At 42.4% G+C, this 27,493-nt stretch overlaps 1 protein-coding gene across 1 annotated transcript in view; it reads left to right on the top strand.

The window, feature by feature from the left end:
* Positions 1 to 25,696, top strand: part of GTF2F2 (general transcription factor IIF subunit 2) — a 235,278-nt gene extending 209,582 nt beyond the window's left edge. The window contains exon 9 of the mRNA XM_040341279.1: positions 25,378 to 25,696. Within this exon, the coding sequence (XP_040197213.1) occupies positions 25,378 to 25,497 (120 nt within the window). The 3' untranslated portion in view covers positions 25,498 to 25,696. The remainder of the gene's footprint in view (positions 1 to 25,377) is intronic.
* The last annotated feature ends 1,797 nt before the right edge of the window (positions 25,697 to 27,493 follow it).

Here is a 27,493-nt window from a genome sequence, read left to right as displayed (position 1 = left end):
AGAAAATATATCAAATATTTAAACTTAAGAAATGTACCATTTTAAGAAAAAAATAAGGCAATTATTAAACTGATTGCAGCAACGCGTCTCATAAAGTTGGTACAATGCAAGAAAAAACTTGCAAAGCGAGTGGTACTAACAAGGAAGAGCTGGAAGATTTTTTTGTTTAACTAATTAGGTTAATTGGCAACAGGTCAGTAACATGACTGACTATAAAAAGGGCATCTTAGAGAGTTGGTGTCTCTCATAAGTAAAGATGGTCAGAGGTTCACCAATCTGTGAAAAGCTGCATCTAAAAATTGATTAACAATTTCACAATGATGTTTCTCAAAATTAAATTGCAAAGACTTGAAATATATTCTCGTCTACAGCACATATCGTCAAAAGATTCTGAAAAACTGGAGAAATCTCTGTGCACAAGGGACAAGGCAGAAATACAATATTGGATGCCCATGATCTTCGGGCACTGCCATCTATAATGTGAACCCTCACTTTGTAAAACAACCCATTCAGTTTAAAGTCGAAATGAAAGGCAAAATGTGTATATGCATCTTAAAAGAACATTATAAATGCCTTTCTTTCCTCTTTTTATAAGTGATCACAAATTCTCAGCTACATAAGGAGCTTAGAGAGCTGGGAGAGGAGAAATAGCAACACGCTCCCAATGAATGGATGTGCAGGGGTGTGTGCCAGCCCAAGTCAGACCATTGGAGGAGAGTAGGCTGAGTTCTCAGCAAAGCTATAAAACTGACCATGGTGTGCTCTCCTGCCTAGTGTGGTAAGTTTTTAATAGGGAAAGCAGAATGAATGGCAGGAACCAGGGATTTCACACAAAAGAAGCAATACAAGGAGAACAATACACTTTTTTCATACAAGTACATGGTAAGGCAGGCACATATCGGGTATATGACATTTTGGGTTGACCTATTCTTTAAAAACAGGCATGATGTAATGGACATCACTTAATGGGTGTGGGAATACCTCCAACAATGACTGTCTATAACACAGTTCTATGCAAAAATGCAGGTTAAAGTTCTATCGCACAAAGAAGCAGCCATATCTGAACATGCACCAAACGCTATTGTCTTCTCTGGGCCAAAGATCATTTAAAATGGTCTGTTGCAAAGTGGAAAACTCTTCTCTTCTGCGGTCAGATGAATTGAAATTTTACATTTGTTTTTGGCAATTATGAGTTCCACGCCCTCCATACTAAAGTGTAAGTAAACCCCCCTATCGTTTTCAGCCAAGGAAGCTGCCATATTTGCCTCTGTTTAATCTAAAACTGCTATGATGCTGCACATGTGATCAGTTATGACACCAGCCAATGGATGGTTTGACGGTTTGATTGAGAGCACAACCAATGGGAGTGTTACATTTCCGGCACATATAGGACAACAATCCTCTCCCAAAACTCCAATAACTTGTCCCCTCAGTTACCAGACGTTTACAGAGTATTGTTCAAAGAAGTGGGGATGCTACACCATGGTAAACATAGCCTTGTCCCAACTTTTTTTGAGATGTGTTGCAGCCATCAATTTCAAAACTACCTTTTCTTTCTTTTTTCAGTTTTATTGTAGGTTTTACAGTGTCTCAAGAATTGGGGTTTTATATCAAATGCGCTATAGAAGAACCGAATGCATGAAGAAAACATCAAAGCCTGTAAAATGTTAATAAACCCCAACTAAGATACTTCTTAGTATCCTCAGCCTGAGTAAGACCTAGTTCACACTGATATGGCTCTGTGAGCCGTGTTTTGTACGGGCTTGGCAGCCAAATCATTTAAATGGGCTGTTTTGCCTCCTTAAACCCCCGGGAAAAAGGCACTGCTCAATTTTTGGAAATCACAGCCCACCCGGGAACCGCACATTCAGTGTAGTTCCCAGTGTGGGAGCAATTTCCAGTGTGTGTGGAATGCCATTGGGATTAATGGCCCCCGCACACATCTCCTGCATTTTCCAGTGCGGTTGCCTCTGGCCGCTGTAACAGGTGCGGCCCGGCAGCAGCAATCACCCGCATAGATGTGACCCTAGCCTAAGCTATAAAGTGTTTGTGGCTAAAGGTTTTTGTTGTTTGCATTCTTGGCATTAAAATACAAAACCCTTCTTGATCAAATGCCCCCCCCCCCCAAAAAAAAACTGTAACCATAAGGCTGCATTCACACCTGAGCGTTTTCAGCTCGTAAAATGCCTGAAAAACACCCAACAAGCAAAATCCCATTCATTTAAATGTCTCACGTCTGAGCGTTTTGTAGCCTGAGGCAAAAACGCCTGAAGCTCAAAAAAGTGCACAAGCTTCTTTTTCGGCAGATTACAGGCGTTTTTCTGCTTCTTAAATTGGAGACCTTTGGACCTGTGCCAAATCGCAGCAAAATCACGTTATCGTGACAAAAACGTGTGACTTTCTGCCTGAAAACAAAGCTCTCGGGTGTGAATGCAGCCTTACAGTCACTTTATGGCTCATTGGCAGACTGACTTTGACAGTGGTGCTCCACTGCTGTGTCAGGCAACGAGGAGGGAGAGTCCCGGGCAGCCGAGTCTCTCCTGCAACATCGCTAGATAGAGATGGGGCTCGGGTAAGTATTTTGGGGCTGAGAGGGCCTGGTGCACACAGAAGTTTTTTTTTTTATCGTAATGCATAGATGCATTAAGATAAAAAAAACTTCTGCCTTTACAATAACTTTAACACCTTGTTCTCATAAGTGTGACTTCTGATGCGACTTGAGTCACACAGAATTGCATGACAAGGGAAATTTTCATTGTTTTCAATGGTGTCTGCCTTTTTATTGCAACTTAGAATAGTTCATGCACTACTTTGGTGCAATTTACAGGGTGACCTGAACCCATAGAATATGCAAAGTTGCACCACATAATCGCAGCGTAAATCACATCAAAGTCTCACATAAGCCTAAAATTGTGCCCTAATAGTAATGACCTGTTTAGGAAAAGTGAGATTGATGTAGTGCACTTTTGCTAAACTCTTTTTGGGCACAGTACTGTGTCACAGAATTATTGCTGAACATATGAGGTAACATAATTGTGATTATTTTTGTTTTAAACCATATTCCCAGTCTTTTTTTGCTGGTGAGATACAGGTTTAAAGGAGAAATATGTTTTTTTTTCTCCCCTAATCGTACTTACCTAGGTGGATGCTGCATCGGTCCTCTGGCGTCTCTGCAATGAGAACCGAGCCATCGAACACCGCCAATGGCTGGGTTCTTTCAGCTCCCTGAAAGGAGGGCTGCTGACTGTCGATCAACAGCTCTCATGCTCTGCTCCTCCACGCTCACTGGAGTGCTTAGCTGTGGAGGGGGCGGAGAGCGGCTGTCTCAGCGGCTCGCTGAGACTGCCATCAGTACAGGCACCTGGTGGATCCAGACTTCCAGAGTCGAGATGACGCATCGCCTGCACTAAACTTGGTGACGTCAGCAGAGACCGGACTTCAGACCGCTCTCTGCTGAAAACGGATCACAGGCGTACAAAATAAATTGCACTCCTGTGACCCATAGGAGAAGCTCAGCCAAGCAAGCCCAGGTTGGACTTCTCGTTTAATAACTTTAAAGTGGTTGGAGTGATAAATACATAATGTATAACAGTCATGGAGTTCAAGTATGATCTGTTTTGTTATTGTTTCATAGCAACTTTTAATGGCTGTGAAGGATTTCCTTCACTTCTTTAAAAAAAAAAAGGGGGGGGTGCACTAAATCTCTTTTTTGGGGACAGCAATATAACTTGTAACTTTTTTTATTTTTTTTATTTTTTTTAAAGAATGCAGAATGATTAGAAATTGTCTTTTTTTTTTTTTTTTTTTTTTTTTTAAAGTTAATATTTTAGTTGCAGAGCCAATGGCACTTGACAGTGGTTCTAACTAGGGTTGTACTTGTACTCGGGCAAATGCTCCCGATGCTTCACCCGATACTTGTACTGTCAGGGCAAATATAGTGTATTCCTGCCGTGTATTGCTCCGTGTATCCCGCCGTGTTTCTCTCCCCTTTCGTGCTCCTCCTCCACTCCACCCCCTGGAACTGTCAGGATGAAGAGCGGGGTAGGAGCCGGTAAATCCAGCTCCTTACTGCTCCGAATGGACAGAGTCAGTGATCACTGACTCTGTCCATTCACATAATGGAAACATCGTAAACTGTGATTACAATGTTTGTTTATGAATGAAGAGAAGACGCTGTCTTCTGTCCATTCATGTTTAGCGCAGCTGATGCTGCTGATAAAGGGACAGGGGAACATGTGTCCCTAGTCCCTTTCTCTGTCTCAAAGGGGAGATGTCAGAGGTCTGTTAAGACCCCTGATATCTCACCAAAGCCCCCCCAACAGGGCTGAAAAAAATAAAAAAAAATCAAGAATAATAATAAAAAAAAAAAGAATGAAAAAATGATTGTAGAAAATAATAATAAAAAAACACACTGACACGGTCCACCCCCCCCCCCCCTTAAAAAAAGAAAGCATTATAAATAAAATAAAAATTGTAAAAAAAAAAATATTGTAAAAAATTAAAAACAAATTGTTAAAGATAAAAAAAAAAAAAATACTGACATATGTGCTGCTGTCACATGAGATTAAAAAAAAGTATCGGTATTCAGTTTCGGCGAGTACTTGAAAAAAAGTATCGGTACTTGTACTCGGTCTTAAAGTGGTTTCGGGACAACCCTAGTTCTAACCCTTCCACACTCGAAATTCTTGGCTAGAGTGGCATTTTGAAGTAAACCTATCATGAGAGACTAATGGGAGCTGTAATTGCTGACCTCATTTTGAATATACAGCTGCTGGGCCATTATGATGTGGTACTGTTTTTTATACATTGGGTTGTTCTCATTCTTGGTAAGTGACGCAACATACTGCAGCCAGAGGGACAGCATTAAATCCAGGCAGGCTCTATATTAGTATTATGACAGGTTTCCTTTAACCACTTAAGCCCCGGACCATTATGCAGCTAAAGGACCAGGCCCCTTTTTTGCGATTCGACACTGCGTCGCTTTAACTGACAATTGTGCGGTCATGCGACGTGTTTTCCAAACAAAATTAGCGTCCTTTTTTTCCCACAAATAGAGCTTTCTTTTGGTGGTATTTGATCACCTCAGCGGTTTTTATTTTTTGCGCTATAAACAAAAATAGAGCGACAATTTTGAATTTTTTTTTATATTTTTAACTTTTTGCTATAATAAATATCCCCAAAAAAGATATAAAAAAATAAAAAAAAATTCCCTCAGTTTAGGCCGATACGTATTCTACATATTTTTGGTAAAAAAAGATTGCAAAAAGCGTTTGGTTTGTGCAAAATGTGTAGCGTCTACCAAATAGGGGATAGTTTTATTGCATTTTTAGTAATAATTTTTTTTTCTAGTAATGGTGGCGATCAGCGATGTTTTTTATCGTGACTGCGACATTATGGCGGACACTTTTGACACTATTTTGGGACCATTGTCATTTTTTTACAGCAAACAGTGCTATAAAAATGCACTGGTTACTGTAAAAATGACACTGGCAGTGAAGGGGTTAACCAGGAGGGGGCTCTGTAGGGGTTAAGTGTGTTCTAAGGGAGTGATTCTTACTGTGGGGGGGGGGGCGTGGCTGGGTGTTTGACGTCACTGATCGTCATTCCCTATGACAGGCTCACTAGGAAGCCCGGGGAGAGGTTTGTTTACACTTACACTTCTTTCTCTCTGTGACCCGATCGCGGGACACCGGCGGCGATCGGGTCCGCTGTTCCCGTCGGGACGGTCACGGAGAAGAGGACCGGGTCACGCCGATGCGCCGATGCGCTCGCGACCCACAGCTGAGATCTTAAAGGGGACATACATGTACGCCCTTGTGCCCAGCCGTGCCATTTTGTCACTGTATATATCATCGTGCGGCGGTCCTCAAGCGGTTAAGAATAGTATACAACTCTTGAGCATCTGAGTAAATGAGCAATAGGTGACGTGTGCAGAGATCTTCTACAAAATTATTCAAATAAATGTTAATTTCACCCCAAGGATCTCCATGTTTGGATATGTCCTTTAAGCTATACAGTCAGTTAAATATGTCTACATCCCTGCGTTCCAAGTATGGCGAGTTCTGTTCAGGAGCCAAAAATATGAAGACTTTTATCTCTGCTCACATTATACTAAAGATAAAGACCGCAACAACAATGTGATAATACAAAATAACTATTGGTTAATAGATAAAGATAATTACTCTTACTTCTCTTCAACACGTTATGTTTGTGGATTTGTGTGGGATACATCTTGAGTGATTAAACTGTGACTAAACCTTGAAGCCACACAGTTATGCACCTGAAGGATTGTGTGACAACTATTTATAAGTGCCACGTTTTCTTTTAAATGTCGAGTACAATGCAGAGGCAGTGCATGGAGAGTACAGATGTCTGCTGTTGTATTTTTTAATTTTTTTCAATTTCAGTCTCTGAATCACAGATTTCCTGGCTATGTGAATATTCAAATTGGAGTTTTCTGTTCTAAGGCTAGAAAGGAAGCATAACCTGATTCTAGGAATTCATTTGTTGCCTTTTTTATGTTCGTATTTTGTTGTATTGTATCTGTTTTCATCTACATTTAGGCATTTAAAAGTAATTGTTTATCAAATGCCAAGTAATCTCGAATTTTGGCTTGACACTAATATAGGGGAAATCTTCCAATGGGAACACCAGTTCTGGTGAAATTCCAGCATTCCCTCATTTTAAGGAATTTCCTCTCACTTCCTGTTTTGGATATGGAACAGGAAGTGAAGGCTAGTCTCCCCAATGGGACACACGTGACAAAACTGACAGGGGTTTTCAGCCTCCATTAAACCTAGTACACATCTTTCAGATGCTCACTTTATTACCCCAGTGGCTAATGCCGCATACACACCATCACTTTATGTGATGAAAAAAAACGGCATTTTCTGTGAAGTAAAAAACAACGTTTTTGAAACTTCAATTTTCAAAGACGAAGTTGCCTACACACCATCGTTTTTCTCACAATGTTCTAGCAAAGCGAGGTTACGTTCACCACGTTTTTCCATTGAAGCTCGCTTCATAAATAGCTTCTGGGCATGCGCGGGTGTAAAAATGTTGTTTTAAACAACGTTTTTGCTACACACGGTCAATTTCTGTGAAGTAAAAAACGACGTTTTGAAAAACGACACATAAAATTGAAGCATGCTTCAATTTTTTTTTGTCGTTTTTCAGAAGACATAAAACGACGTTTTCCCCCACACACGGTCATTTAAAGTGACGTTTTTAAAAACGTCATTTTTTTTCATCACATAAAGTGATGGTGTGTACGCGGCATAACAGAACATCCAGAGTTTTATCCTTTAAAATGCTGCCCTTGTGAATTGGTGCTCTTTGTAGCAATTTACATTACAGCTTTATTAGAATTTGCAGAAAAGTATGCTAGTGTCTCAGATTGATATATCAATACCTACTGAGCCATTAGATTGTGTAAAAATCTTGTTTACCAATGTTGTTAATTATTTAATGGTTCATTAGAAATCCAGATACAGTTAGTCTCTTTAAATATTATATTTTTCTAATTTGATTTACCATCAATTCTGTTTGATCCTGGCATTTTCCTCTCTCATATCTAAACATGTGCTTGGCATACATTACTTGCTGCCATTTGATTTGTATTCAGCTTACAGATCTCCTTGTTTTCTTCTGCTGCAGATGCTCACAAATGCTGGATTTGATGGCTCTAGGGACTTGTGATCAAAATTCCCAAATGTGTTTTCTCTGGCTGTTATGTAATGCAATGTGCCTGATCCCAAAAGCAAAGGAATACATTTCAGATTTCAGGGATTTACATTTAAAACTGCCACTGCACAGACATCCAAACAAGAACATATATAAGTAACTTTAAATCTAAAGATATAACATTTAGTGTAGGTTGACCTTTCTGAATTTGGTTGCAAATTTACAATATGCGTAATATTCGAAGTATTTTTTTTTTTTGTTGTGTAAAACCTTAAATTAACATGTCTTTGAGTTTGCTACAATTTGTTTGTTTTTGGATTTTCTTTCACAGATTCTGTCATGTAATTACTGTATTTATTGGCGTATAACACGCTGTTTTTCACCCTGAAAATCGAGTGCAAATAGCGTGTGCGTGTTATACGCCGATACTTTAATTTAAGCTGCCTCGGAGAGGACAGGTTGGGGGGCGGGACGAGCCCCGTCAGATTACATACAGTGAGAATCTCCTGTTTACTTAGTGGCCTCTGTAATAGGAAGTTCCGTCTCCTGGACTGCCATTGGACCACTGTTCTGTCTCATTTCTCACAGTATGTAATCTGTCGGCGCTTGTCCCGCCCCCACCTGTCCCCTCCAAGGCTGCAGATGGGCAATGATCAGGCTGCTGCATTGATGGCAATGGTGAGGCTGCAGATTGGCGTTGATCAGTCTGCATTGATGGCAATGGCAAGGCTGCAGATGGGCACTGACCCTTATTTTGCTTCAAAGTTCTTTAACCACTTGACAACTGGGCACTTAAATGCACTTAATAACCAGACCAATTTTCAGCTTTCGGTGCTCTCAAAATTATTGCTCTCACTCCAACGTTCGCAGCGATACCTCACATGTGTGGTTTGAACACCGTTTTCATATGTGGGCGGGACTTACGTGTGCGTTCGCTTCTGTGTACGAGCACACGGGAACAGGGGCGCTTTAAAAAATGTTTTTATTAATTTTACTTTATTTTAGTTTGACACGTTTTTCCCCAAAAATAAACGTTTTGATCACTTTTATTCCTATTACAAGGAATGTAAACATCCCTTGTAATAGGAATATAGCATGACAGGTCCTCTTTACAGTAAGATATGGGGTCAATAAGACCCCACATCTCACCTCTAGGCTGGGAAGCCTGAAATAATAATAAAAAAAAAACGATCCTGGCTTTGATCGTAGCGGTGAGTCGCAAGATGCACCGGAGGGCAACGGGAGGGGGGATGTCTCCTTTCGCCTCCCATAAGAACGATCAAGAGGCGGAACAGCCACCATGATCGTTTTTATGGTGTAGAGAATCGCCGGCTGAAAAAGATGATATCTGAATGATGCCTGTAGCTGCAGGCATCATTCAGATATCCCTGCACAAAATTAAGGTTGTCATATGACGGCCGGCAGGCAGGAAGTGGTTAAAGCGCATTTTCTTTTTCAGAGTATTGCGCGGGGGTATTGCAGAGTATTGCACGGAGTATAATCCACCTGGATGCACAAAGTAGTTGTGATGATATATACGGTTTTACTAACACATGTCTAAGTTGCAGAATTGGGCTTAGGTATTAAGATTTGTTTTACCCTAGGTGCAAAGGGGTTAAAAGACAAACTCTGGACAAAACTAGTTTTCCAGTTTTTATATGCAGTGGGGAAGGAATTGAAATTGTATTTTTCAATCCTGTCTTTTCCCCATTGATATTTTTTGACAGATGTTTAAATGCTGTCTTGGTCCCTATAGAGGAGATTTCTGTTCTCTTCCTATACTGTCTGAGACCTGTCAGCTCAATAGTGAGAAGAAAAATCTCTCTCTAGGGGACACAGGCAACAATAACATATGACAGAGGAGATTTCTGTTGTCTTCCTATATTGTCTGAAATCTGTCAGCTAGATGGTAAGAAAAAATCTCTCTCTTGGGGACACAGGCAGGTGGTTCTAGTACCTCACTCTACTAGGAAATGGGTTTTTAATAGTGGACTGTGTTCCTGTTAAAGGCATTTCCCCTCACTTTCTATTCTTTTGGTATTTTTTTTTATATAATAAGTATTTTATTTTATAAACAAGATACAAAAAATAAAATGTACAACAAATACATAATACAGTGGCATTTGGGCAACATCTCATTAACCTAGTCCGAGCACAGTTATGCATTACATCCGGGATACAGTTCTACTTAGTCTAAGGGAGGGGTGACATCCCACCTACTCCGGACATTCGATCCACGTGAGCGGGCATCCCCCCCCAACAGGTGGGGAGCGGGATGGCCCCGAACCCCCGTCTCTGAACAGAAACTGACGATGTTCCCATAGTGGCATTAATACATTCCCTGTAGTCCGCCAAGGGCGCCTTAGGCGGCCCAGTAACAAGCGAAAAAAGAGGAACCTTCCAGGGACCTTCCTAAAAGCTCGAGGCAAGGCCGGGTACCAAGATACCACATGCCTGCCTAATTTTAGCCGTATGCCACAACACAAAGGCAAAACAAGAAAAAAAAAAAAAAATTATTAAAAAATTAACAGGAGACACACAAACTGACACACATTAAACAGACACACAGAGAGGGAGAAGACAAGGGAGTCAGGGTTAGAAGAGGAAACAAGAGAGCAAGGTATAAAAGGAAAGAAGCGGAGGGATCAGCCCCCACCAATGTCCCATGCGGGGTATAGTAGTATTCAGGAGGCCTCCTGGTTAGACCGTTGGCGTTGCGCCTGGACGAGTCTCCCAAAGGAGGGGTCTGCTAAAGTGAGCAGGGCCTCCTCTAAGCTGGACGATAACGGGGCAGTATCTTGGATGTGCACCCTCCACTCACCCCATATATTATTGAAGCGCTCCCTAGTGTCCCTACACTCTGCGAGCCAATTCTCGGCCTCCATGATCTCCCCCACCTTCCCCAACCAGTCCTGTTCGCTAGGGATTTGTGAGCTCTTCCAATGAACTGGGATGAGACGTTTGGCTGCATTGAGGAGATGGGGGAGAGCACTTTTCTTATATCGGGACAGTGAGATGGAAGGAACGTGAAGCAGAAAATGTTGAGGCCGGGCCGGAATATCCAGCCCCAAGCCCTCAGAGATATGCTTATGAACAACATCCCAGAACGGCCGGAGCACCGGGCACTCCCACCAAATGTGTAGGAACGTGCCTTTCTGCCCACATCCCCTCCAGCACACCTCAGAAGCGGTAGGGAAATTTTTTGCTAGCGTAGTGGGGACTCTGTACCATCTTGTTAGTAACTTATAATTGTTTTCTTGGGTCCTAGAGTCTACAGAGCTTGAGTGGGTCAGTCGGTACAGATGATGAAGTTGTTCCCCGGTAAAGTCTATGTGTAAGTCTCTCTCCCACTCCCTCACAAAGTGGGGGGTGGGGGAGGGTGATGCCTCCCCCAGCAGCCCATATAAAGCTGAGATCGCATGAGGCAGGGGGTCCGCAGCGAACCACATGTCTTCAAATTCAGTCAAAGTGGACCTAATCGGAGCTGCCTTATGGCTTTTGGTTATAAAGGTCTCCAGTTGGCGATGTCTCCAGAAGTCAAAGGGGTAGCTACCGAATCTCTCTCGCAACGCGTCTAGAGACAACAAAACGCCCCCCTCCACAAATTTTGCTATACTACATAGTCCGTCACCTACCCATGTACCCAGAGATGACCTGAGCTCCCCGGGGGCAAACCACGGGAACCCGCAAATCGGCGCCAGGGGAGATGTCCTGGGCGCCAAGCCTAAGCTAGTATTCAGCCTATCCCACAGACTCAAGGAGTGTGCCGTCAATGCTCACTTTCTATTCTGACACCCATTTAGGAGACTGCTCCTTGTTTGTTATCTCCAATAAATGAAAAGTGGATATAATATACTCCGTTTATCATAAAACCAAAACTGACAGCAGAACATTTGAGTGCAGTGGCAGCTCCTTTGGTTTTCAGCTGAGGGATGTTGGAATGGAGGATGCTCACACAGCCACCAAAAGAGTGAACCCAGCCGAAGGGCCTTACACACAGTGGCATCTTGAGAGCATTATAGGCCCCTGGGCAATACAGTGAACTGGGGCCCTGTCTACACAATCGTGCACGAGAATTTACTGACAAAAATCATGAAATTTACTGGCAGAACCACATTTTTTTTACTGGCACTGCAAAAAAAGTACCTAAAATTACAGTTTTACAAATTTCTTCATTGACATGAAGGTTAGGTTACTATAACCCAGCCTTCTCAGAGTTTCCTCTTACATCAGAGTCTGCAGGATTCCCCCTTACAGTGAAAGGGAACTCTTATGTAAAGGGGAACGCTGCAGATCATGATGTAAGGGGGAACTCTGATGTGGAGGGGGACTCTGTTGACCAGAGACTACCTTTTATCAGAGTTCACTGCTTTCTCTTTACATCAGAGTTCCCACTTACATCAGGGTCCTTGCACTGTAAGGGGGAATCCTGCAGACTCTGATGTAAAGGGGAACACCAGGAACTCTGATGTGTGGGGCACTTTGGTGACCAGAGACCACCTTCCGTAGAGTAAATACACTAAGGGGGGGTCACTAATATTTTTGTATTCACTCCCCCCTTACATCAGAAACCACCCGCCCCTTAGACTGGCCTGGCGGCGCTATCACTGACCTCCTCTCAGGTGCAACATGCACGGCTCAGTCAGATGGCTCCAGCATGGCTGCTCTGGTTTTATCCTACTGTCTCCTCATGTCTGACTTCTCCCGTGACCCCCATCCCGGAGGCGCTCCCACTCTTGATTCCTCTTTAGACTCTTCCTCAGAGACTGTAGACACGATACAGTTCTACAGTTCTGACCCGCTGCTCTCCACCATTTTTTACTGGGGTTGCTGGGCAGCCGATGGGGGGCCCCCCAGGCAAGGGGGGCCCCGGGCAACTTCCCAGCGTGCCCAATGGAAAAGACAGCCCTGCTTACACATGGGTCAAATATCGAGTGGCATCAGCCGGTTCAAGAGAACCTGACTGACATTTGGCCCATATGCACGGCAGCGGCTCTTCCTGAGCTCTTCAGATTTTATATATTTTTTTTGGTTCAGCCCGCTAGGTTGAACAAAAACACGTACTAGTGTGGACCAGGCTAAAGGCTTTTCCATAGCAGAATAAGGGTACATTCACACTGAACGTGAGTTTGCAAGCACAATTTAAAACCTGCATTTCCGTGCAAGTTTGGGAGTGATTTTAAAAACATTTGTGCCGTTTTATATGCACAGATGTCTATTGAAAACGCCCCCAAAGTCGCCAAAAGTAGTGCCAGGAACTACTTTTGGAAATCAGTGCCATTGCCGACAGTGGGCTGCCATTTGATTTGTCAGATCATGCTGATTTGAACAGGGGCTAAAGGGACAACCAGCAACTTTCATTAAAGCCTTCCAGCAGTGTTTTTTTTATAAAGGAATCTATCCACTCTGATTACTTACAGTAAGGTCTTATAGAAGGTGTGTTGTAGGCAGGTAGGTTATTACTTTGGTGTGTGATGACAGTGCATTCTCCCCTTTGTGTCTAGTTTTAAGCTGGCCATACACAATCCATTTTTTTTTAGTTCAGTCAGTAGCTGTCGGAATACACTAATAAGTGGCTGCAGCTGCTCATCACTATCACATACTGATTGAAGGTTCTTCTAGCCCCTGCAGAATCAGCCAAACTTTGATCAGTTTGTGCCCAGTGTGGGTCTTTATGTTCAGGAACGTCAGTGTTTTGTATGGATCATATTTTAAATAGCATACTTAGTAGAGAAGTGTGTTTTCTTTGTGCTTCTCTACAAACATATTCTGGTGTGTATGCTCTAGTATTAGATAACTGCACTTCATCCTTTGAAATACTTTTAGCCTTGAAACATTTTGTGTTTAGTGTAATTATGGTAAGAGGTGTGCATGAAATCCTGTTTTTACAGCTCCTCACTGTGCCAGTGTTAACCATTTTTTGCTTCATTTTTATATGGTGCGTACACTGCTTAAAGTTCACCTGTATTAAAGCTGACACTTCTAAATATAACCATGGCTGTTCTTACAGCTCTTGTTGACAAAAGTAATAATGCTGGGAACAATTGTAGCTGTGAAATATGTGTTTGTCTTTTTTTATTAAACTGTGTACTCCATTACAAAATCAGGTGATACCCCTGTTGTGAAATCTTAGTACCCCATGAAGTATGTATATCTGTCTTGTATACAGTTTAAATGAAAATAGTCGGTGAACATTTAACAGACTGAAGTACTGAGTAAAGCTGAACTCCAGCCTTACCTTTTAATCTTGCAAAGTTGTACATGTGACAGACCACTGCCAAACAAAATATTTACAGGAAAAAAAAGTATTAGCAAGGAAAAGACAACTATGGAACAGAAAACCAAAAGTTGAATGAAGAATAAAAAATAATTTGGTTTAGTAGAGTGCAATCAAAAAGAAACATGATACAGTGGCTCTCATACGTCTTGACAGGTGTTCCTTGCTTTGATGGTAAGAGAGCTGTCTCATGTGGTTGCAGTCCCTCTTTTCTGGGCCTTGTCAGAGTGTTGACAGAAAAAATCTGGTCAAGGGCAGTGATGGTGAACCTTTTTGATCTCGAGTGCCCAAACTGCAAAAGGAAACCAATGTATTTAAAGTGCCAACATATACAGAACTCGATGAGCATGTGCTGCAATGTCTGGTGGTGAACATGGGACACATCAGAAATCATTGGGCTGTGTCCTGATGAGGAGCAGTGATCTGATTGCAGCTATGTATGTGTATAGCTGCTATGCTGATGTGTGTTTAAACAGTGGAATGCATGTGTTCGGTGCGTGGGCCCTTGAGTGTGGATTTTAGGGGGATAACATTGTCTTTCCTTTTTTATATGGGGGTCTGAGGACTGTCATGAAGCTTATGACAATCCTACAAACAGCATATAAAAAGGATATTAAGTGAATAAAATCAATCGGTGCAATCAGACCTAAATATTAATAAAGTGTATTCTGCATAGTTGCTTACTAAAACACTAAACGGGGATTCCACCCACCATATGAAACGATTAAGCGTGGCTCACACCTATGCCTTTTTTTAGTGTTTTTTCAGTTTTACAGAAACACACTACAGTCCATTTAACATGGTTTCCTATGGATGTAGTTCACATCTGTGCTTTTTTTGACAAGGGCCAGGGTTTTTTTTCTGGTTCCATAGACTTCAATGGTTTAAAGATGTATATCGAAAAAATGCAAAAACCACCTGCAATATGCAAGCTGCAACCTGCACAAGTGTGAATCAGGCCTAAATCCAATAAAAATAGTGTAGCACAACTCCTTACCAATACATACTCAAAATCAAATGTCAAATTTTAAGAAATATATAATACATCACAATAAAGCGGAGCTCCACCCTCAAATCAACTTTCGCTTAATGTTCCTACCGCTCCTAAATGATGCATAATCGGCGATTTTCATATTAAAAAGTGTTAGAATACCTTGTTAAATACAATGGCTTCCGGTCTGCAGCCACTCGGGTTTTCAACGGGTTTTCTGTAGCTTCCTGTCCCGCGCTGTGCCTGCTGGGAGCCTGTCTTGCTAGTCCGGTCTTTCAGGTTGTGGCTGTATTACACGAGGCTGTGTTATCACAACGGGTGCTGGGACAGCATCCACCGCAAAGAGGAAGTGCCTGCTTGTGGGCTTCTACCGCCCAAAGCTAAGATGGCAACAGGAGGAAAGCCAGAATATACGTTTTTATTCGGGACAGAATAACAGCGGAGCGGCGGTGGGAAACAAGAAACGTGAGTTTAGCACAGCAGTGCTATTACACTTTTAAATAGCCCATAAACAAAAAGTCGATTTTGCGTGGGAGATCCGCTTTAAAAAAAGTCCTATATTCAATGATCCACAGTCCAGTGTTTCTCTAATTTTTGCTCTATTCGTGCTTCTGTGCTCATCCTTTACCAAGTGAAAAACCTGTTCACCTCTAGGAACAAGGAATACACATGTAATATGTGTAACCCAGGATCTCAATAACCAGAGATCAGCTATTCAGTCCTTCTGCACCCTGCTCCGGATTTCTCCTTCTTACTCCACTGTACAGATCACACAGCCATAGCAGGGTTATATATAAATGATGAGGCAGAGAAACATAGTGTACACAGCTAATAATGTTTATTCCCTACTTCATTAGGCATCATTACGGCCCCCCATTGGCTCAATTCCCACCACGTGTTCCACCTACCAAACTTCACCCAACCCAGCAGTGCAACTTCATCTCATCCACGCAACTTCATCTCATCCACGCCCACCCTAGACATGTCACTCCTGGCCACAGAGATGTGTGGAAGATGTAGTTCTATGGGAGGGGATGTGTTGTGGACGAGATACACCTCGTACAGGATTTTCTTGTGTGCCCTCAGAGAGGGCTTGGCATGCCAGCTGTGGCACCCGTGCCATAGGTTCGCCATCACTGGTCTAGGGTGTGGCCAATGGGATGCCACTGTGTTTATGACCATGCCACAGATTTCTATAGTTATTTACATCTTTGAATGCCTAAAGGTTACAGTCTGCTAACTTGTGAGATTTCCTTTTGAATGAATATTGAATAATGTTGGATGTCTTTTTCACCTTAAAGTAGTAATGTGTTCCGTTGGTTTCCCTTAGACCCCTTTCACACTGAAGCGTTTTTACAGCGTTTTAGCGTTAAAAATATCGATATTAAAATGCTCATAAACCGCTCTCCATGCATCTCAATGGACCCTTTCACACTGAGTCCTGCAAACAGCATCTTTGGAGCAGCTTTTGGGCGCTGAAAAAAACGCTCCAAAAACGCCCCTCTCCATTGAAATGAATTGAAAGCGCTTTAAAAGCACCTTACCCTTTCACACTGAGGCACTGCAACAACGCCCTAAAACGTTAGGGTCTTAGCGGTGCTTTACCAGCACATTGGGATTGCAGATGAGGCTTCGCTCGAAAAAACGCCCTAGTGTGAAAGGGGCCTTACCTTCTAATATAGTGGTGTTTGGGCTTAAAATCCTGCTGATTAATTAATATAGGTAAATATGTTGTCATCCTGGCCGTACTGTTATTAGGCGTTATGAAATACACTGAGGTTTGAATAGTTTATGATGGGATAGACAGAAATGTGTATTTACCAATGAATAAACTTTTTACAATGAGGAGCTGATATGAGAGGTTATCTGCTTTCTTTCCTAATTACTCAAGCTTGCCAGTTTGGTTTTATGAGGGCACCAAGACTGACTTGTGTATCATGTTAATAGGGTTGTGAGGGTCTGGAGTGTCCTCTCAATAGACCCAGGGTCGGCAACCCATTGATCGCGATCTACCTGTCTATTGCGGGAAGCTGACGGGTAGATCACGACCAGGGGGAACAACTCTGCACTGCCCTGAACTAATGTAAAGGGTTTCACGTTTAACCAGAGTTTACTTTCAACATTTTTGCACAGTCATACAGAAGATGTGACGGGCAGAATTGTTAAACTGGAATCAGCTTAAAAGAAAACACGTCACCCAGCTGAGTGTCCTACACTTGTTTGCATCAAAAATATAGGAAAAGGTTGAGAGGTGTCCTCACCTAGTCATCACATTGTCACTCGCCACCACCACCCGTGTCTGTCAATAAGTCTGTATATCTGTACCTTACATAGACAGACCATTTTCCTCAACTCAGAATAGACCTTGGGGAAGTATGGACTACTTATTGTATTCCTGATCCAAAGTCTTGTTTAATAAGACATCCACTTTTCAAAGACTTTGCAACAAAACCTTTGTGCTGACTTGTTCATATTTTTGCTATATTTACATATGTTATGGTTTGTTTCATCCTTGTGGAATATTTTTCCCAATAAAATCATATTTTTAAAAAGAAATTTAAAAAGTGACAAATTTTCATTTGCATTTTGAAAAGCAAGCAACTCGACAACATTGGGCTTTAAGCCCAACCCTAGATGCACTACCCAAGCCTGCGAATGGACAGTGAAGTAGCAGCAACAGACTGATGAGGTTATCTCTCACTCAAGTTCCTTGTGTCAAGTCTGCGCTCCTCCATCAATGAATGCCCTTGACAATGATCCACCCCAATAGGCACATTATAAATGGGCGTGGCTTGTGGAGTGGCGCAAGGCTGAGGTCAGCTTACACATGTTAACCACATAGCTTGGATAGGGTTGAGCAGAATTTTTTTTTGTTTTTAAGCAAGAATTTATGTAAATCCAGAAAGGCCAAAAGGCACTTTAAAGTTGGAGTTCCACCCATTCAAAAGTCATCAGCTATAAAAAGTGTAGCTGCTGACTTTTAATAATCGGACACTCACCTGTACCACGGTCCAGCGATGCTGGTTTACGATGCCCTGCTCCTCTCCCTTTCCTCTCCATGGCGCCGACATTCTAAATGTGGGCACCCGGCTGTGGCTTCACAGCCGGGTGCGCACTGTGCATGCGCGAGCCACGCTGTGAATGGCCGGGCAATCTTCTGGGACCTGTTACCTGTCCCAGAACATTGCAGGGAGGGAGGGGGAGAAGCAATCTTCCTTGTTGCGCCAGGGGAGGAAGTGGGAGCTGGGTGCCTCTAAAAACAGGGTACCTGCTCCCCCCCAAAAAAAATGACATGCCAAATGTGGCATGTCAGGAGGTCACCAACACTTAGAGCGGAAGTTCCATTTTTGGGTGAAACTCTGCTTTAAAATAACTTCAAATCATCTTTATTGTAGTACCTCCATCAATTATATTTTATAGCAATATGACACCAGGAATGCTCCATAATCCATATAAATCATACTATTTTTCAGGTCACAAAGAACACTTTCTAAAATAATATCATTACTTTGCTTTAAAGAGAGTTCTTTTTAATTCGAAACGGGGTATGATTACATAAGATGTTCTTGGTGTCGCATTGCTTTAAAGTGGAGGTGCTGAAATAAGGTGATTTTCAAGTTATTTTGTAGTTCTCTGTGAATCCAAGTAAAGTTCAGGTACTTGCATCAGGGCTCGACAAACCCCAGGCGTCAAATCCCCATTACTACATCCCCACATGCGAACCCCCCCCCCTCTCGCTATGTATTCTTGGCTTTGCTTTCCCATCTGCGGACCCATGACCAGCATAGCAGGTGCCACTGGGTAGAGGGGGTGCAGGGGAGGGAGGAGAGCGGACACACGTCCGCTTTCCTCCCCTTCTAGTTGTTGGCCCAGAAGTGACATGTGACTTCACTTCCGGGTCCCCATTGACAGTTTCCCTGGCCAGAAAAGAAAGTAATGCAGTGCGATGTACATTGCATTACATTCAGTGAAGCACAGGGACCCTGGATGTCTCATTAAGGAGAACCTGTCATGCAAGCCAGAATGTGAGCAATAATTCTAGCAACAGACCTCCTTCATAATGCTAAACTGCAATTCTTCTTGAACATAAAATTTGTAATCATGCAATCAATAAAAATTTCACATTTCACAAAGGAAATCAAGTAAAAAAACAGTGACCCCCTATGTATAAAAAAATAATGTGTCTGTAAGTCGCAAAGTAAGAAACACACTCCAGGTGGTCTGCTCCTTTTGTATCAATAGGTGGTAGTCCAATCAATTCGCAGCACTGAAGCTAATAAAGGATAGATGAGGACAGTACCCCAGGTGAAAGTAAGAACTCCTCACTTGTGATCCCCTGTTGGTAATCTACTCACCGGTGAGTGACGGCGTTCTTACTTTCACCTAGGGTACTGTCCTTTATTAGCTTCAGTGCTGCGAATTGATTGGACTACCACCTATTGATACAAAGAAGCAGACCACCTGGAGTGTGTTTTACTTTGGGACTCAGACACATAATTTTTTCATTTTAGGGGTCACTGTTTTTTTACTTGATTTATTTTATGAAATGTATTATTGATTGCATGATTACGAATTTTATGTTCAAGAATAGGGATGAGCCGAAACACCCCCCTGTTCGGTTCGCACCAGAACTTGCGAACACACCAAATGTTTGTGTGAACTTTAGAACCCTATTAAATTCTATAGGACTCGAACGTTTGAAATCTAAAGTGCTAATTTTAAAGGCTAATATGCAAGTTATTGTCCTAAAAAGTGTTTGGGGACCTGGGTCATGTATCAATGCAAAAAAAAAGTTTTGAAAACTGCCGTTTTTTCAGGAGCAGTGATTTTAATAATGCTAAAAGTGAAACAATAAAAGTGAAATACTCCTTTAAATTTCAAACTTGGGGGGGGGGGGTGTAAAGTTAGCATGTGAAATAGCGCATGTTTCCCGTACTTAGAACTGTCCCTGCACAAAGTGTCATTTCTGAGAGAGAAAAAGACATTTAAAACTGACTTGCGGCTATAATGAATTGTCGGCTCTGGCAATTCAGAGAGGATTCATTAAAAAAAATAAAAAAATAGCGTGGGGTTCCCCCCAAATTCAATTACCAGGCCCTTCAGGTCTGGAATGGATATTAAGGGGAACCCCGCCGTCAATTTAAAAAAAAAAAAATCACGTGGGATTCCCCCCAAATATCCATTCCAGACTCTTCAGGTCTGGTGTGGATTTTAAGGGGAACTCCACCCCAAATGTAAAAAAAAATGGTGTGGAGTTCCCCCAAAAATCCACACCAGACCCCTTATCCGAGCACGTTAACCTGGCCGGCCGAAGAAAAGAGAGGGGGGCAGAGTGCGGCCCCCCTCTCCTGAACCGTACCAGGCCACATGCCCTCAACATGGGGAGGATGTCCCCATGTTGATGGGGACAAGGGCCTCATCCCCACAACCCTTGCCCGGTGGTTTGGGGCTCTGCGGGCGGGGGCTTATCAGAATCTGGAAGACCCCTTTAACAAAGGAGACCCCCAGATTCTGCCCCCCCCCCATGTGAATTGGTAATGGGGTACATTGTACCGCTACCATTTCACGAAGGAAGTGTAAATAGTTGGAAAAAACACACAAACACACACACACACACACACACACACACACCGTAGAAAAAAGTCCTTTATTAATAAAAAGAAAAAAAATCCAGCGATGGTAATCCACTCGTTTCCGGCTTCCTGCTTAAACGTTGTCTGTATCCAGCGACGGGTCCAGCGATGACAAGATCATCCGGCATTCATAGCTCCAGAGCACAGCTTCGGAGGCCGCCTCTCTCCGCCGGACACAGCCCAGCGGAATGACGCGGCTGGAGCTGTGACATTTCTTATATAGGGGAGGCGGGGCCACCCGTCACGTGACCCCGCACCCTCTGACACGTCACTGGGGAAGCCCAGTCTTCCCCCCTGCGTCAGAGGGGGTGGGGGTCACGTGACAGGTGGCCCCGCCTCCCCTATATAAGAAATGTCAAAGCTCCAGCCGCATCATTCCGCTGGGCTGTGTCACCTTAGTTGGCTCCCAACTTTTTTAGCTGGCTCCTAGATTCAAAGCAAATTTGTAAAGTTGCATTTTTATAATTGGACCTACTCCTAGTCAGGTGTACTAAATGAGCATATTGCTGCACTGTAATATACATTTCATAATTGTATTTACACTGGGTATTACAGCTAACACTGCACTTCTGACCTGCTGTGGCTGTGAGAGCTGCAGCTCTTGTACATAAAAACGCCCTACCGTTATTTATTCACCCCGCCTCTTCTCTCGGCCATTCGCATGAAGACGTGCATTTTTAAAATGCTTCAGTTTGTGCATATCTAGGTTTCTACAAGTCATATCTGGAGTAGTTTGCACATCGCCGGTGACCCAATCAAGCATGAAAGCACTGAACTGATCGCTGCAGTACAGTGCAAGAACATAGGCTGATGCTTTTCCTTTGCTAATTCTGTGCTCCATTCATAGCACTCCTACTATAGATACTGGGTACAAACCTCTGAGAGAATACTCAATAAAGCGTTTGTGATGCGTTTGTGTGGTGGTAATGTCCCTTAAAAATATCCTGTGCCGGTTTCATGAAAGCCTTTCAGCAATTCCAACATGTGCAGAAAATTCAGTAAGGCCTCATTTAAACTCTTGGTTGGTGGCAAAAATGCACAGTTGAGATGCGTTTTTGCCGCCTGACAACCACCCTCCAAAGCTGCAATAGGCAGCTGGTGGAGATGTTTACACAGTGCCTTAAAAGTCACCATACCCCTTGAAATTTTCCATATTTCGGCATGTTACAACCAAAAACATAAATGTATTTTATTGGGATTGTATGGGATGGACCAACACAAAGTGGTACATAATTGTGAAGTGGAAGGAAAATTAAAAATTTCTGAAAAGTGTGATGTGCATTTGCATTCAGCCCCCTTTACTCTGATACCCCTAACTAAAATCTAGTGGAACCAGTTGCCTTCCAAAGGCACCTAATTAGTAAATAGAGTCCACCTGTGTGAAATTTAATCTCAGTATAAATACAGCTGTTCTGTGAAGCCCTCAGAGGTTTGTTAGAGAACCTTAGTGACCAACCATGAAGGCCAAGGAACACACCAGACAGGACAGGGATAAAGTTGTGGAGAAGTTTAAAGCAGGGTTAGGTTATAAAAAAAAATATCCCAAGCTTTGAACATCTCATGGAGCACTGTTCAATCCATCATCCGAACATGGAAAGAGTATGGCACAACTGCAACCCTACCAAGACATGGCCGTCTACCTAAACTGACAGGCTGGAGCATTAATCAGAGAAGCAGCCAAGAGGCCATGGTAACTCTGGAGGAGCTGCAGAGATCCACAGCTCAGGTGGGAGAATCTGTCCAAAGGACAGCAATTAGGCTGGCCATACTATTTTCTTTTACAACTTTCCTTTACATTTATTAAAACCTTATAATATGAAGTCGCACCTAAACACTTTCAATTTTGTATGCAATCAGGCAGGCCCTTGTACTACATAGTTGAAGGTTAATCTAAAGGAAATTGAACAAGAAAATTGTATAATGTATGGCCAGCTTTATTTGTGCTCTCCACAAATCTGGCCTTTTATTGAAGAGTGGCAAGAAGAAAGCCATTGTTTTAAAAGAAAAGCCATATGAAGTCCCGTTTGTGAGAAGCCATGTGGGGGACAAAGCAAACCTGGAAGAAGGTGCTGTGGTCAGATGATAACAAAATGTAACTTTGGCCTAAAAGCAAAATGCTATGTGTGGTGGAAAACTAACACTGCACATGATTCTGAACACACTATCTCCACCGTGAAACATGGTGGTGGCAGCATCATGTTGTGGGGATGCTTTTTTTCAGCAGAGACAGGGAAGCTGATCAGAGTTAATGGAAAGATGGATGGAGCCAAATACAGGGCAATCTTAGAAAAAAAACTGTTAGTCTGCAAAAGACTTGAGACTGGGGTGGAGGTTCCCGGCGACCCTAAATATACAGCCAGAGCCACAATGGAATTGTTTGGAATAGATCACAGCATGATCATGTGTTAGAATGGCCCAGTCAAAGTCCAGACCTAAATCCAATTGAGAATCTGTGGCAAGACTTGAAAATTGCTCTTCATCCAATCTGACAGAGCTTGAGCTATTTTGCAAAGATGAATGGGCAACAATTTCACTAAAACGTGCAAAGCTTGTAGAGATGTCCCCAAAAAGACTTGCAGCTTTGATTGCAGCGAAAGGTGGTTCTACAAAGTATTGACTCGGGGGCTGAATACACATTTTCACTTATTTTTTTATAATAAATGTTGAAAACCAATTATTTTCATTCCACTTCACAATTATGTGCCACTTTGTGTTGGTCTATCAAATAAAATCTCAATAAAATACAATTATGTTTTTGGTTGTAACATGACAAAATTTGGAAAATTTCAAGGGGTATGAATACTTTTTCAAGGCACTGTATGCTTTAGGCCATGATGCTTTGTTTCAGGCCTGCAACAAAGTTGACAAAACATGTAGCACATTCTACACATTCAAGTCAATGGGGAAGCTCCGCAAACGCCCCATAGGCTCCATTCACATCTATGCAACAGCGGCGTACGCGGCGTATTTTGCCGCGAGTGTGTATCTTTTTTTTTTTTTTTTTTTTTTTCAGATTCTTTCCATTGCTGTCAATGGGCGAACGCCAATGTCGCCTGAAAAAAAGGGTCCGGGACTTTTTTCAGGCGACAGGCGTTCGGCGTCTATGAGATGTGGACCATCTCCATAGACAGCAATGGGAATTCTCCCCTCTAGCGGCAGAAGCGTCCGGCGTCGGGCGTTTTGTCGCATAGATGTGAATGGAGCCATAGAGAGGGCATAGCATTGCTTCCTCTCCGCCTATCAGACTTGTGGATCAGGCTCCAGAGGCAAGGGAGGTTTAGACGCATTTGTATATATACCCCAAGAGTAGATTTTGTAGATAAACTGGTGGCAATTAAGACTAACTCTAAGTTGGTGTACAGAGACATGCCGGTGGTGAGATTTGGGGCATGTTTGTGCTAGAAAGCTGTCGTGAATGGCCCGTAGATGACATGGACTCTTTATGAATTCCAGGGACAGTTTGCAGAAGTATTATAGCTGTGGCTTTCACATTTTACAAGTTGCATATTTTAAGCAGAAGTTTGAGAAAATTGGGCTGTGCCCCACTGAAATGTTGACCTGAGTAAACTACATTTTTGAATACTATCTCTGTTGCCAAGTCTTGTGGAATGCTCTTATTTACAGATGATGTTAAAGCAGAAGTTTAGTCATTTTTTCCCCCCTACTCCCATATTTATAGATAAATGTGTAACAGATCTGCCACTTTAATATTAAAAACATGAAGGCAAAGATGATTATATAACACACATCTATATTATCGATATGAACACTGCCTATTGATTGATAATACTGCTGAAGGACCCATATTTTCTATAAAGAGAAGAAAATAGAGGTGTGGGGGGGGGGGGGGATTATGCAGAGGGGATTAGGCGTTTAGGAATATCTCCAAAAAACAGAATAGGTTTACTTGCACCTTCCTAAAATATTTAATTGCTTCACCAATGTAGATATACCAACGTCTGTGCAATTTTTTTTTTAAAACTGGTTATTTGCTGCCATCTGCTGGGCGCAGTGGTTATACGTCAAAATTGGCTTATTTTGTTTTTGTGGAAATATTTATATTGTATATGAAAAAAATGCCACAATGCAGAGAAAAAGATATTCAGTAAATACATGATGTCATGGACTTTTTTAAAATCAAGAAAACGTGATGTTTGGTGAATTATAATTTATTGAGTACAGGTTGCTGTTATCAAACATATGTAATATGTGTAGTACAAGGTACATGGACGTTCTAGTGTTCAGTGTCCTTTGGAAAAGCTTATATCCACCAAAGATGTTGTCCTCCCCAAAGTTTTTCCTGCCTCTGGATAGCAGTGGGGTTGAAGTCATTTTTTGCATCGGGCAAAGCTTCAAGCTACACCTCTGTCTCCACCCTAGACTAATCGTATGTTACACTGGGCTCCTGTGGGAAGTAAGTAGGGGTTTGGCAACAGCTGATGGACCTGTAAGGTTTTTAAAGACTTTTTTTACATTTTTCAAAATCCTTGTTCGCCTATGCAATTACATAAATATTAATACGGAACTGAGGATATTGCTTTGTTGCTGGCTTTAAAGCTTCATGATTGATTGAATTGTCCCAAGTGCCTTTATAAAACTGCATGGGAGGTAAGCAGTTAACCTATGCATAGATCATGGCATTTCAAAACCTTAAATAAATCTGGCACCTTTTCAGGGTGTATTATATGGAAGATTATTTGGATAAAAAAAAACACTCAAATATGTTTTTTATGTTTTGACTCCAAATGCAGAAATGTAAACTTACTGTTTTTTTGTCTTTGTCCCTCTCCCAGCTGTACCTGAAAGAAATATTGAGGGACATCGGTGTTTACAATGTTAAAGGGACTCACAAGAACACATGGGAGCTGAGACCCGAATACAGGCATTACCAAGGGGAGGAGAAGAATGAATAGAGGACAGAGGAACACAGGTCACATCGTGGATTTGCATCTTGAATAGCACACAGCTAAAGGATGCAAGGAAGACTATTTGTTGATTTTGTTTTTTGGAAACCAAGTTCCACACAGTTTGTTATAAAGTAATGCAATGGACGTATTTTTATATTGGGGCAGGACATTTTCCCCAGCAATAAAAGTTGTTTTATTCATTCGAGTTGTGAGTTTTCATGTGACCCAATTCTCAGTGTGGACTTCACTGCAAAACACTTCTCCCTCCGCAAACCGGACAACATGATTCTCATTAGGGTAAGGCAAGCCTCTTGTCCTTGGGATTGGGATTTTATTAATAGCAGCCAATCACATATTTTTTTTCCATTTTTCAATATTGCAAAGGTAGAACAGAAAGGAGAGTTGATCCCTCAAGAAAGCTAGTCCTCGACTTTAAGGGGTACCCTGACCTGATTCCTATAGTCACAAACACTTGCTAAACAGATTATCAGTTCAAGTGTTTGCCATCCTATGGCCATCAGATCAGCTTCAAGTCACTGCCACAACACAATGTTTAAATATATATCTATAATAATTTATCTAAATAATTTATTATGGCCCCTTGCACATGGAGCTTTTTGCTCTTGTGCATGCAATCCTGGCATTTTATTGCTTCCAGGAGGCACAGGTGCAGCGGAGGTATTCTTCATTATAACCATTTGTCCCTCTGTACAAAGTTCAGCCTTATCCAGCCATAGTGTACTTTAGCCTGCCATAGACTGACAGTCTGCAGGCAGTGGAGCTGGACACTGCACTTGTGCCTCCTGGGCGCACTAAAACGCCAGGATTGCACATGCATGAGCTAGACACCCAATGTGCAAGGGGCATGGAATAAAACATGGCTAAAAAAAAAAAAAACTGCTGCCCTTTATTGCAGACATGCTATGTCTCTTCTGCAATAACATGCACTTACCAGCCTGCTTGCAGCTCACTGTGCATTCCCGGTGGCACCAAAATGACAGACTGCCATGCTTAAGATGAAGTCCTTCCTCGACAAGCCAATCAAGAGGCTGAAAACCCAGCACCAATAAAGTAGCCAGGGAAAAAGCGAGCTGAATGACAAAAATGGAAATCTCCTAGCCACGCATTGGAAATGGATGGTGGAATCCTCCCCGCTGCGCTATTGCTTTCTGACAACTAGGAGACTCCCCTGCTATCAGAATACTCAGATCAGTGCTGCAGCCCATTGTCTTCAATGCTGATTAAGTGGCTTTTATCCAACAGGGTGGTTGAATAGAAGTTGATTAGTAGATCGACTTCTGTTCAACTGCAGTGGCCACACGTGGCTCAAAATTCAGCTGATCCCTGCTTACCTGGCCAAATGTAGATCCATCTATGGCAGTGGTTCTCAACTCCTGTCCTCAGGACCCACTAACAGGCCAGATTTTAAGTATTACCTTGGGGAGATGCAGACTAGAATACTGCAATCACTGAGCAGTAAATACTATCACCTGTGATGTATTTCAGTTATCTTGCAAACCTGGCCTGTTAGTGGGCCCTGAGGACAGGAGTTGAGAACCACTGATCTATTACCAGCTGTAAACACTAGAATTGTGTCATGCCTCTGCCCTACAAATGGGGTGTGCATTTGACTCATGTACCTGTTGCAAAATGAATTTGTTGCATGGAGGCCGGAGCTGAAGTTGGAGTGTCCATAGCAGACACTGCCCAGCCATTGTGCCAGTGGTCTGTGGTATGGGCGGAGTCTCATTTTGAAACCCTAGTTCTCCATCAAGTGGTCCATCCCTTAGATTACAATTGACAGAGCCTGATGGGGATGCAGTTTCCTATATAAAAAAATAAATATGTATGGCCAGCTTAAAGTGGTTGTAAACCTCAGACATGTGAAGTATGAACAAAGCATATCCCTGTACAGTATAGTGTATACTTAATTAGGAGAATTAAGTGTAATTTTTGTTTGCTGCCTCATTCCTCTGCTATCAGCATGAATCACTTCATACAA

Source organism: Rana temporaria, chromosome 2 (genome assembly GCF_905171775.1).
Source record: "Rana temporaria chromosome 2, aRanTem1.1, whole genome shotgun sequence".
Classification (NCBI taxonomy): Eukaryota; Metazoa; Chordata; class Amphibia; order Anura; family Ranidae; genus Rana; species Rana temporaria.
Note: the sequence above shows the minus strand (reverse complement) of the source record. Positions and strands in the feature narration are given on the sequence as shown.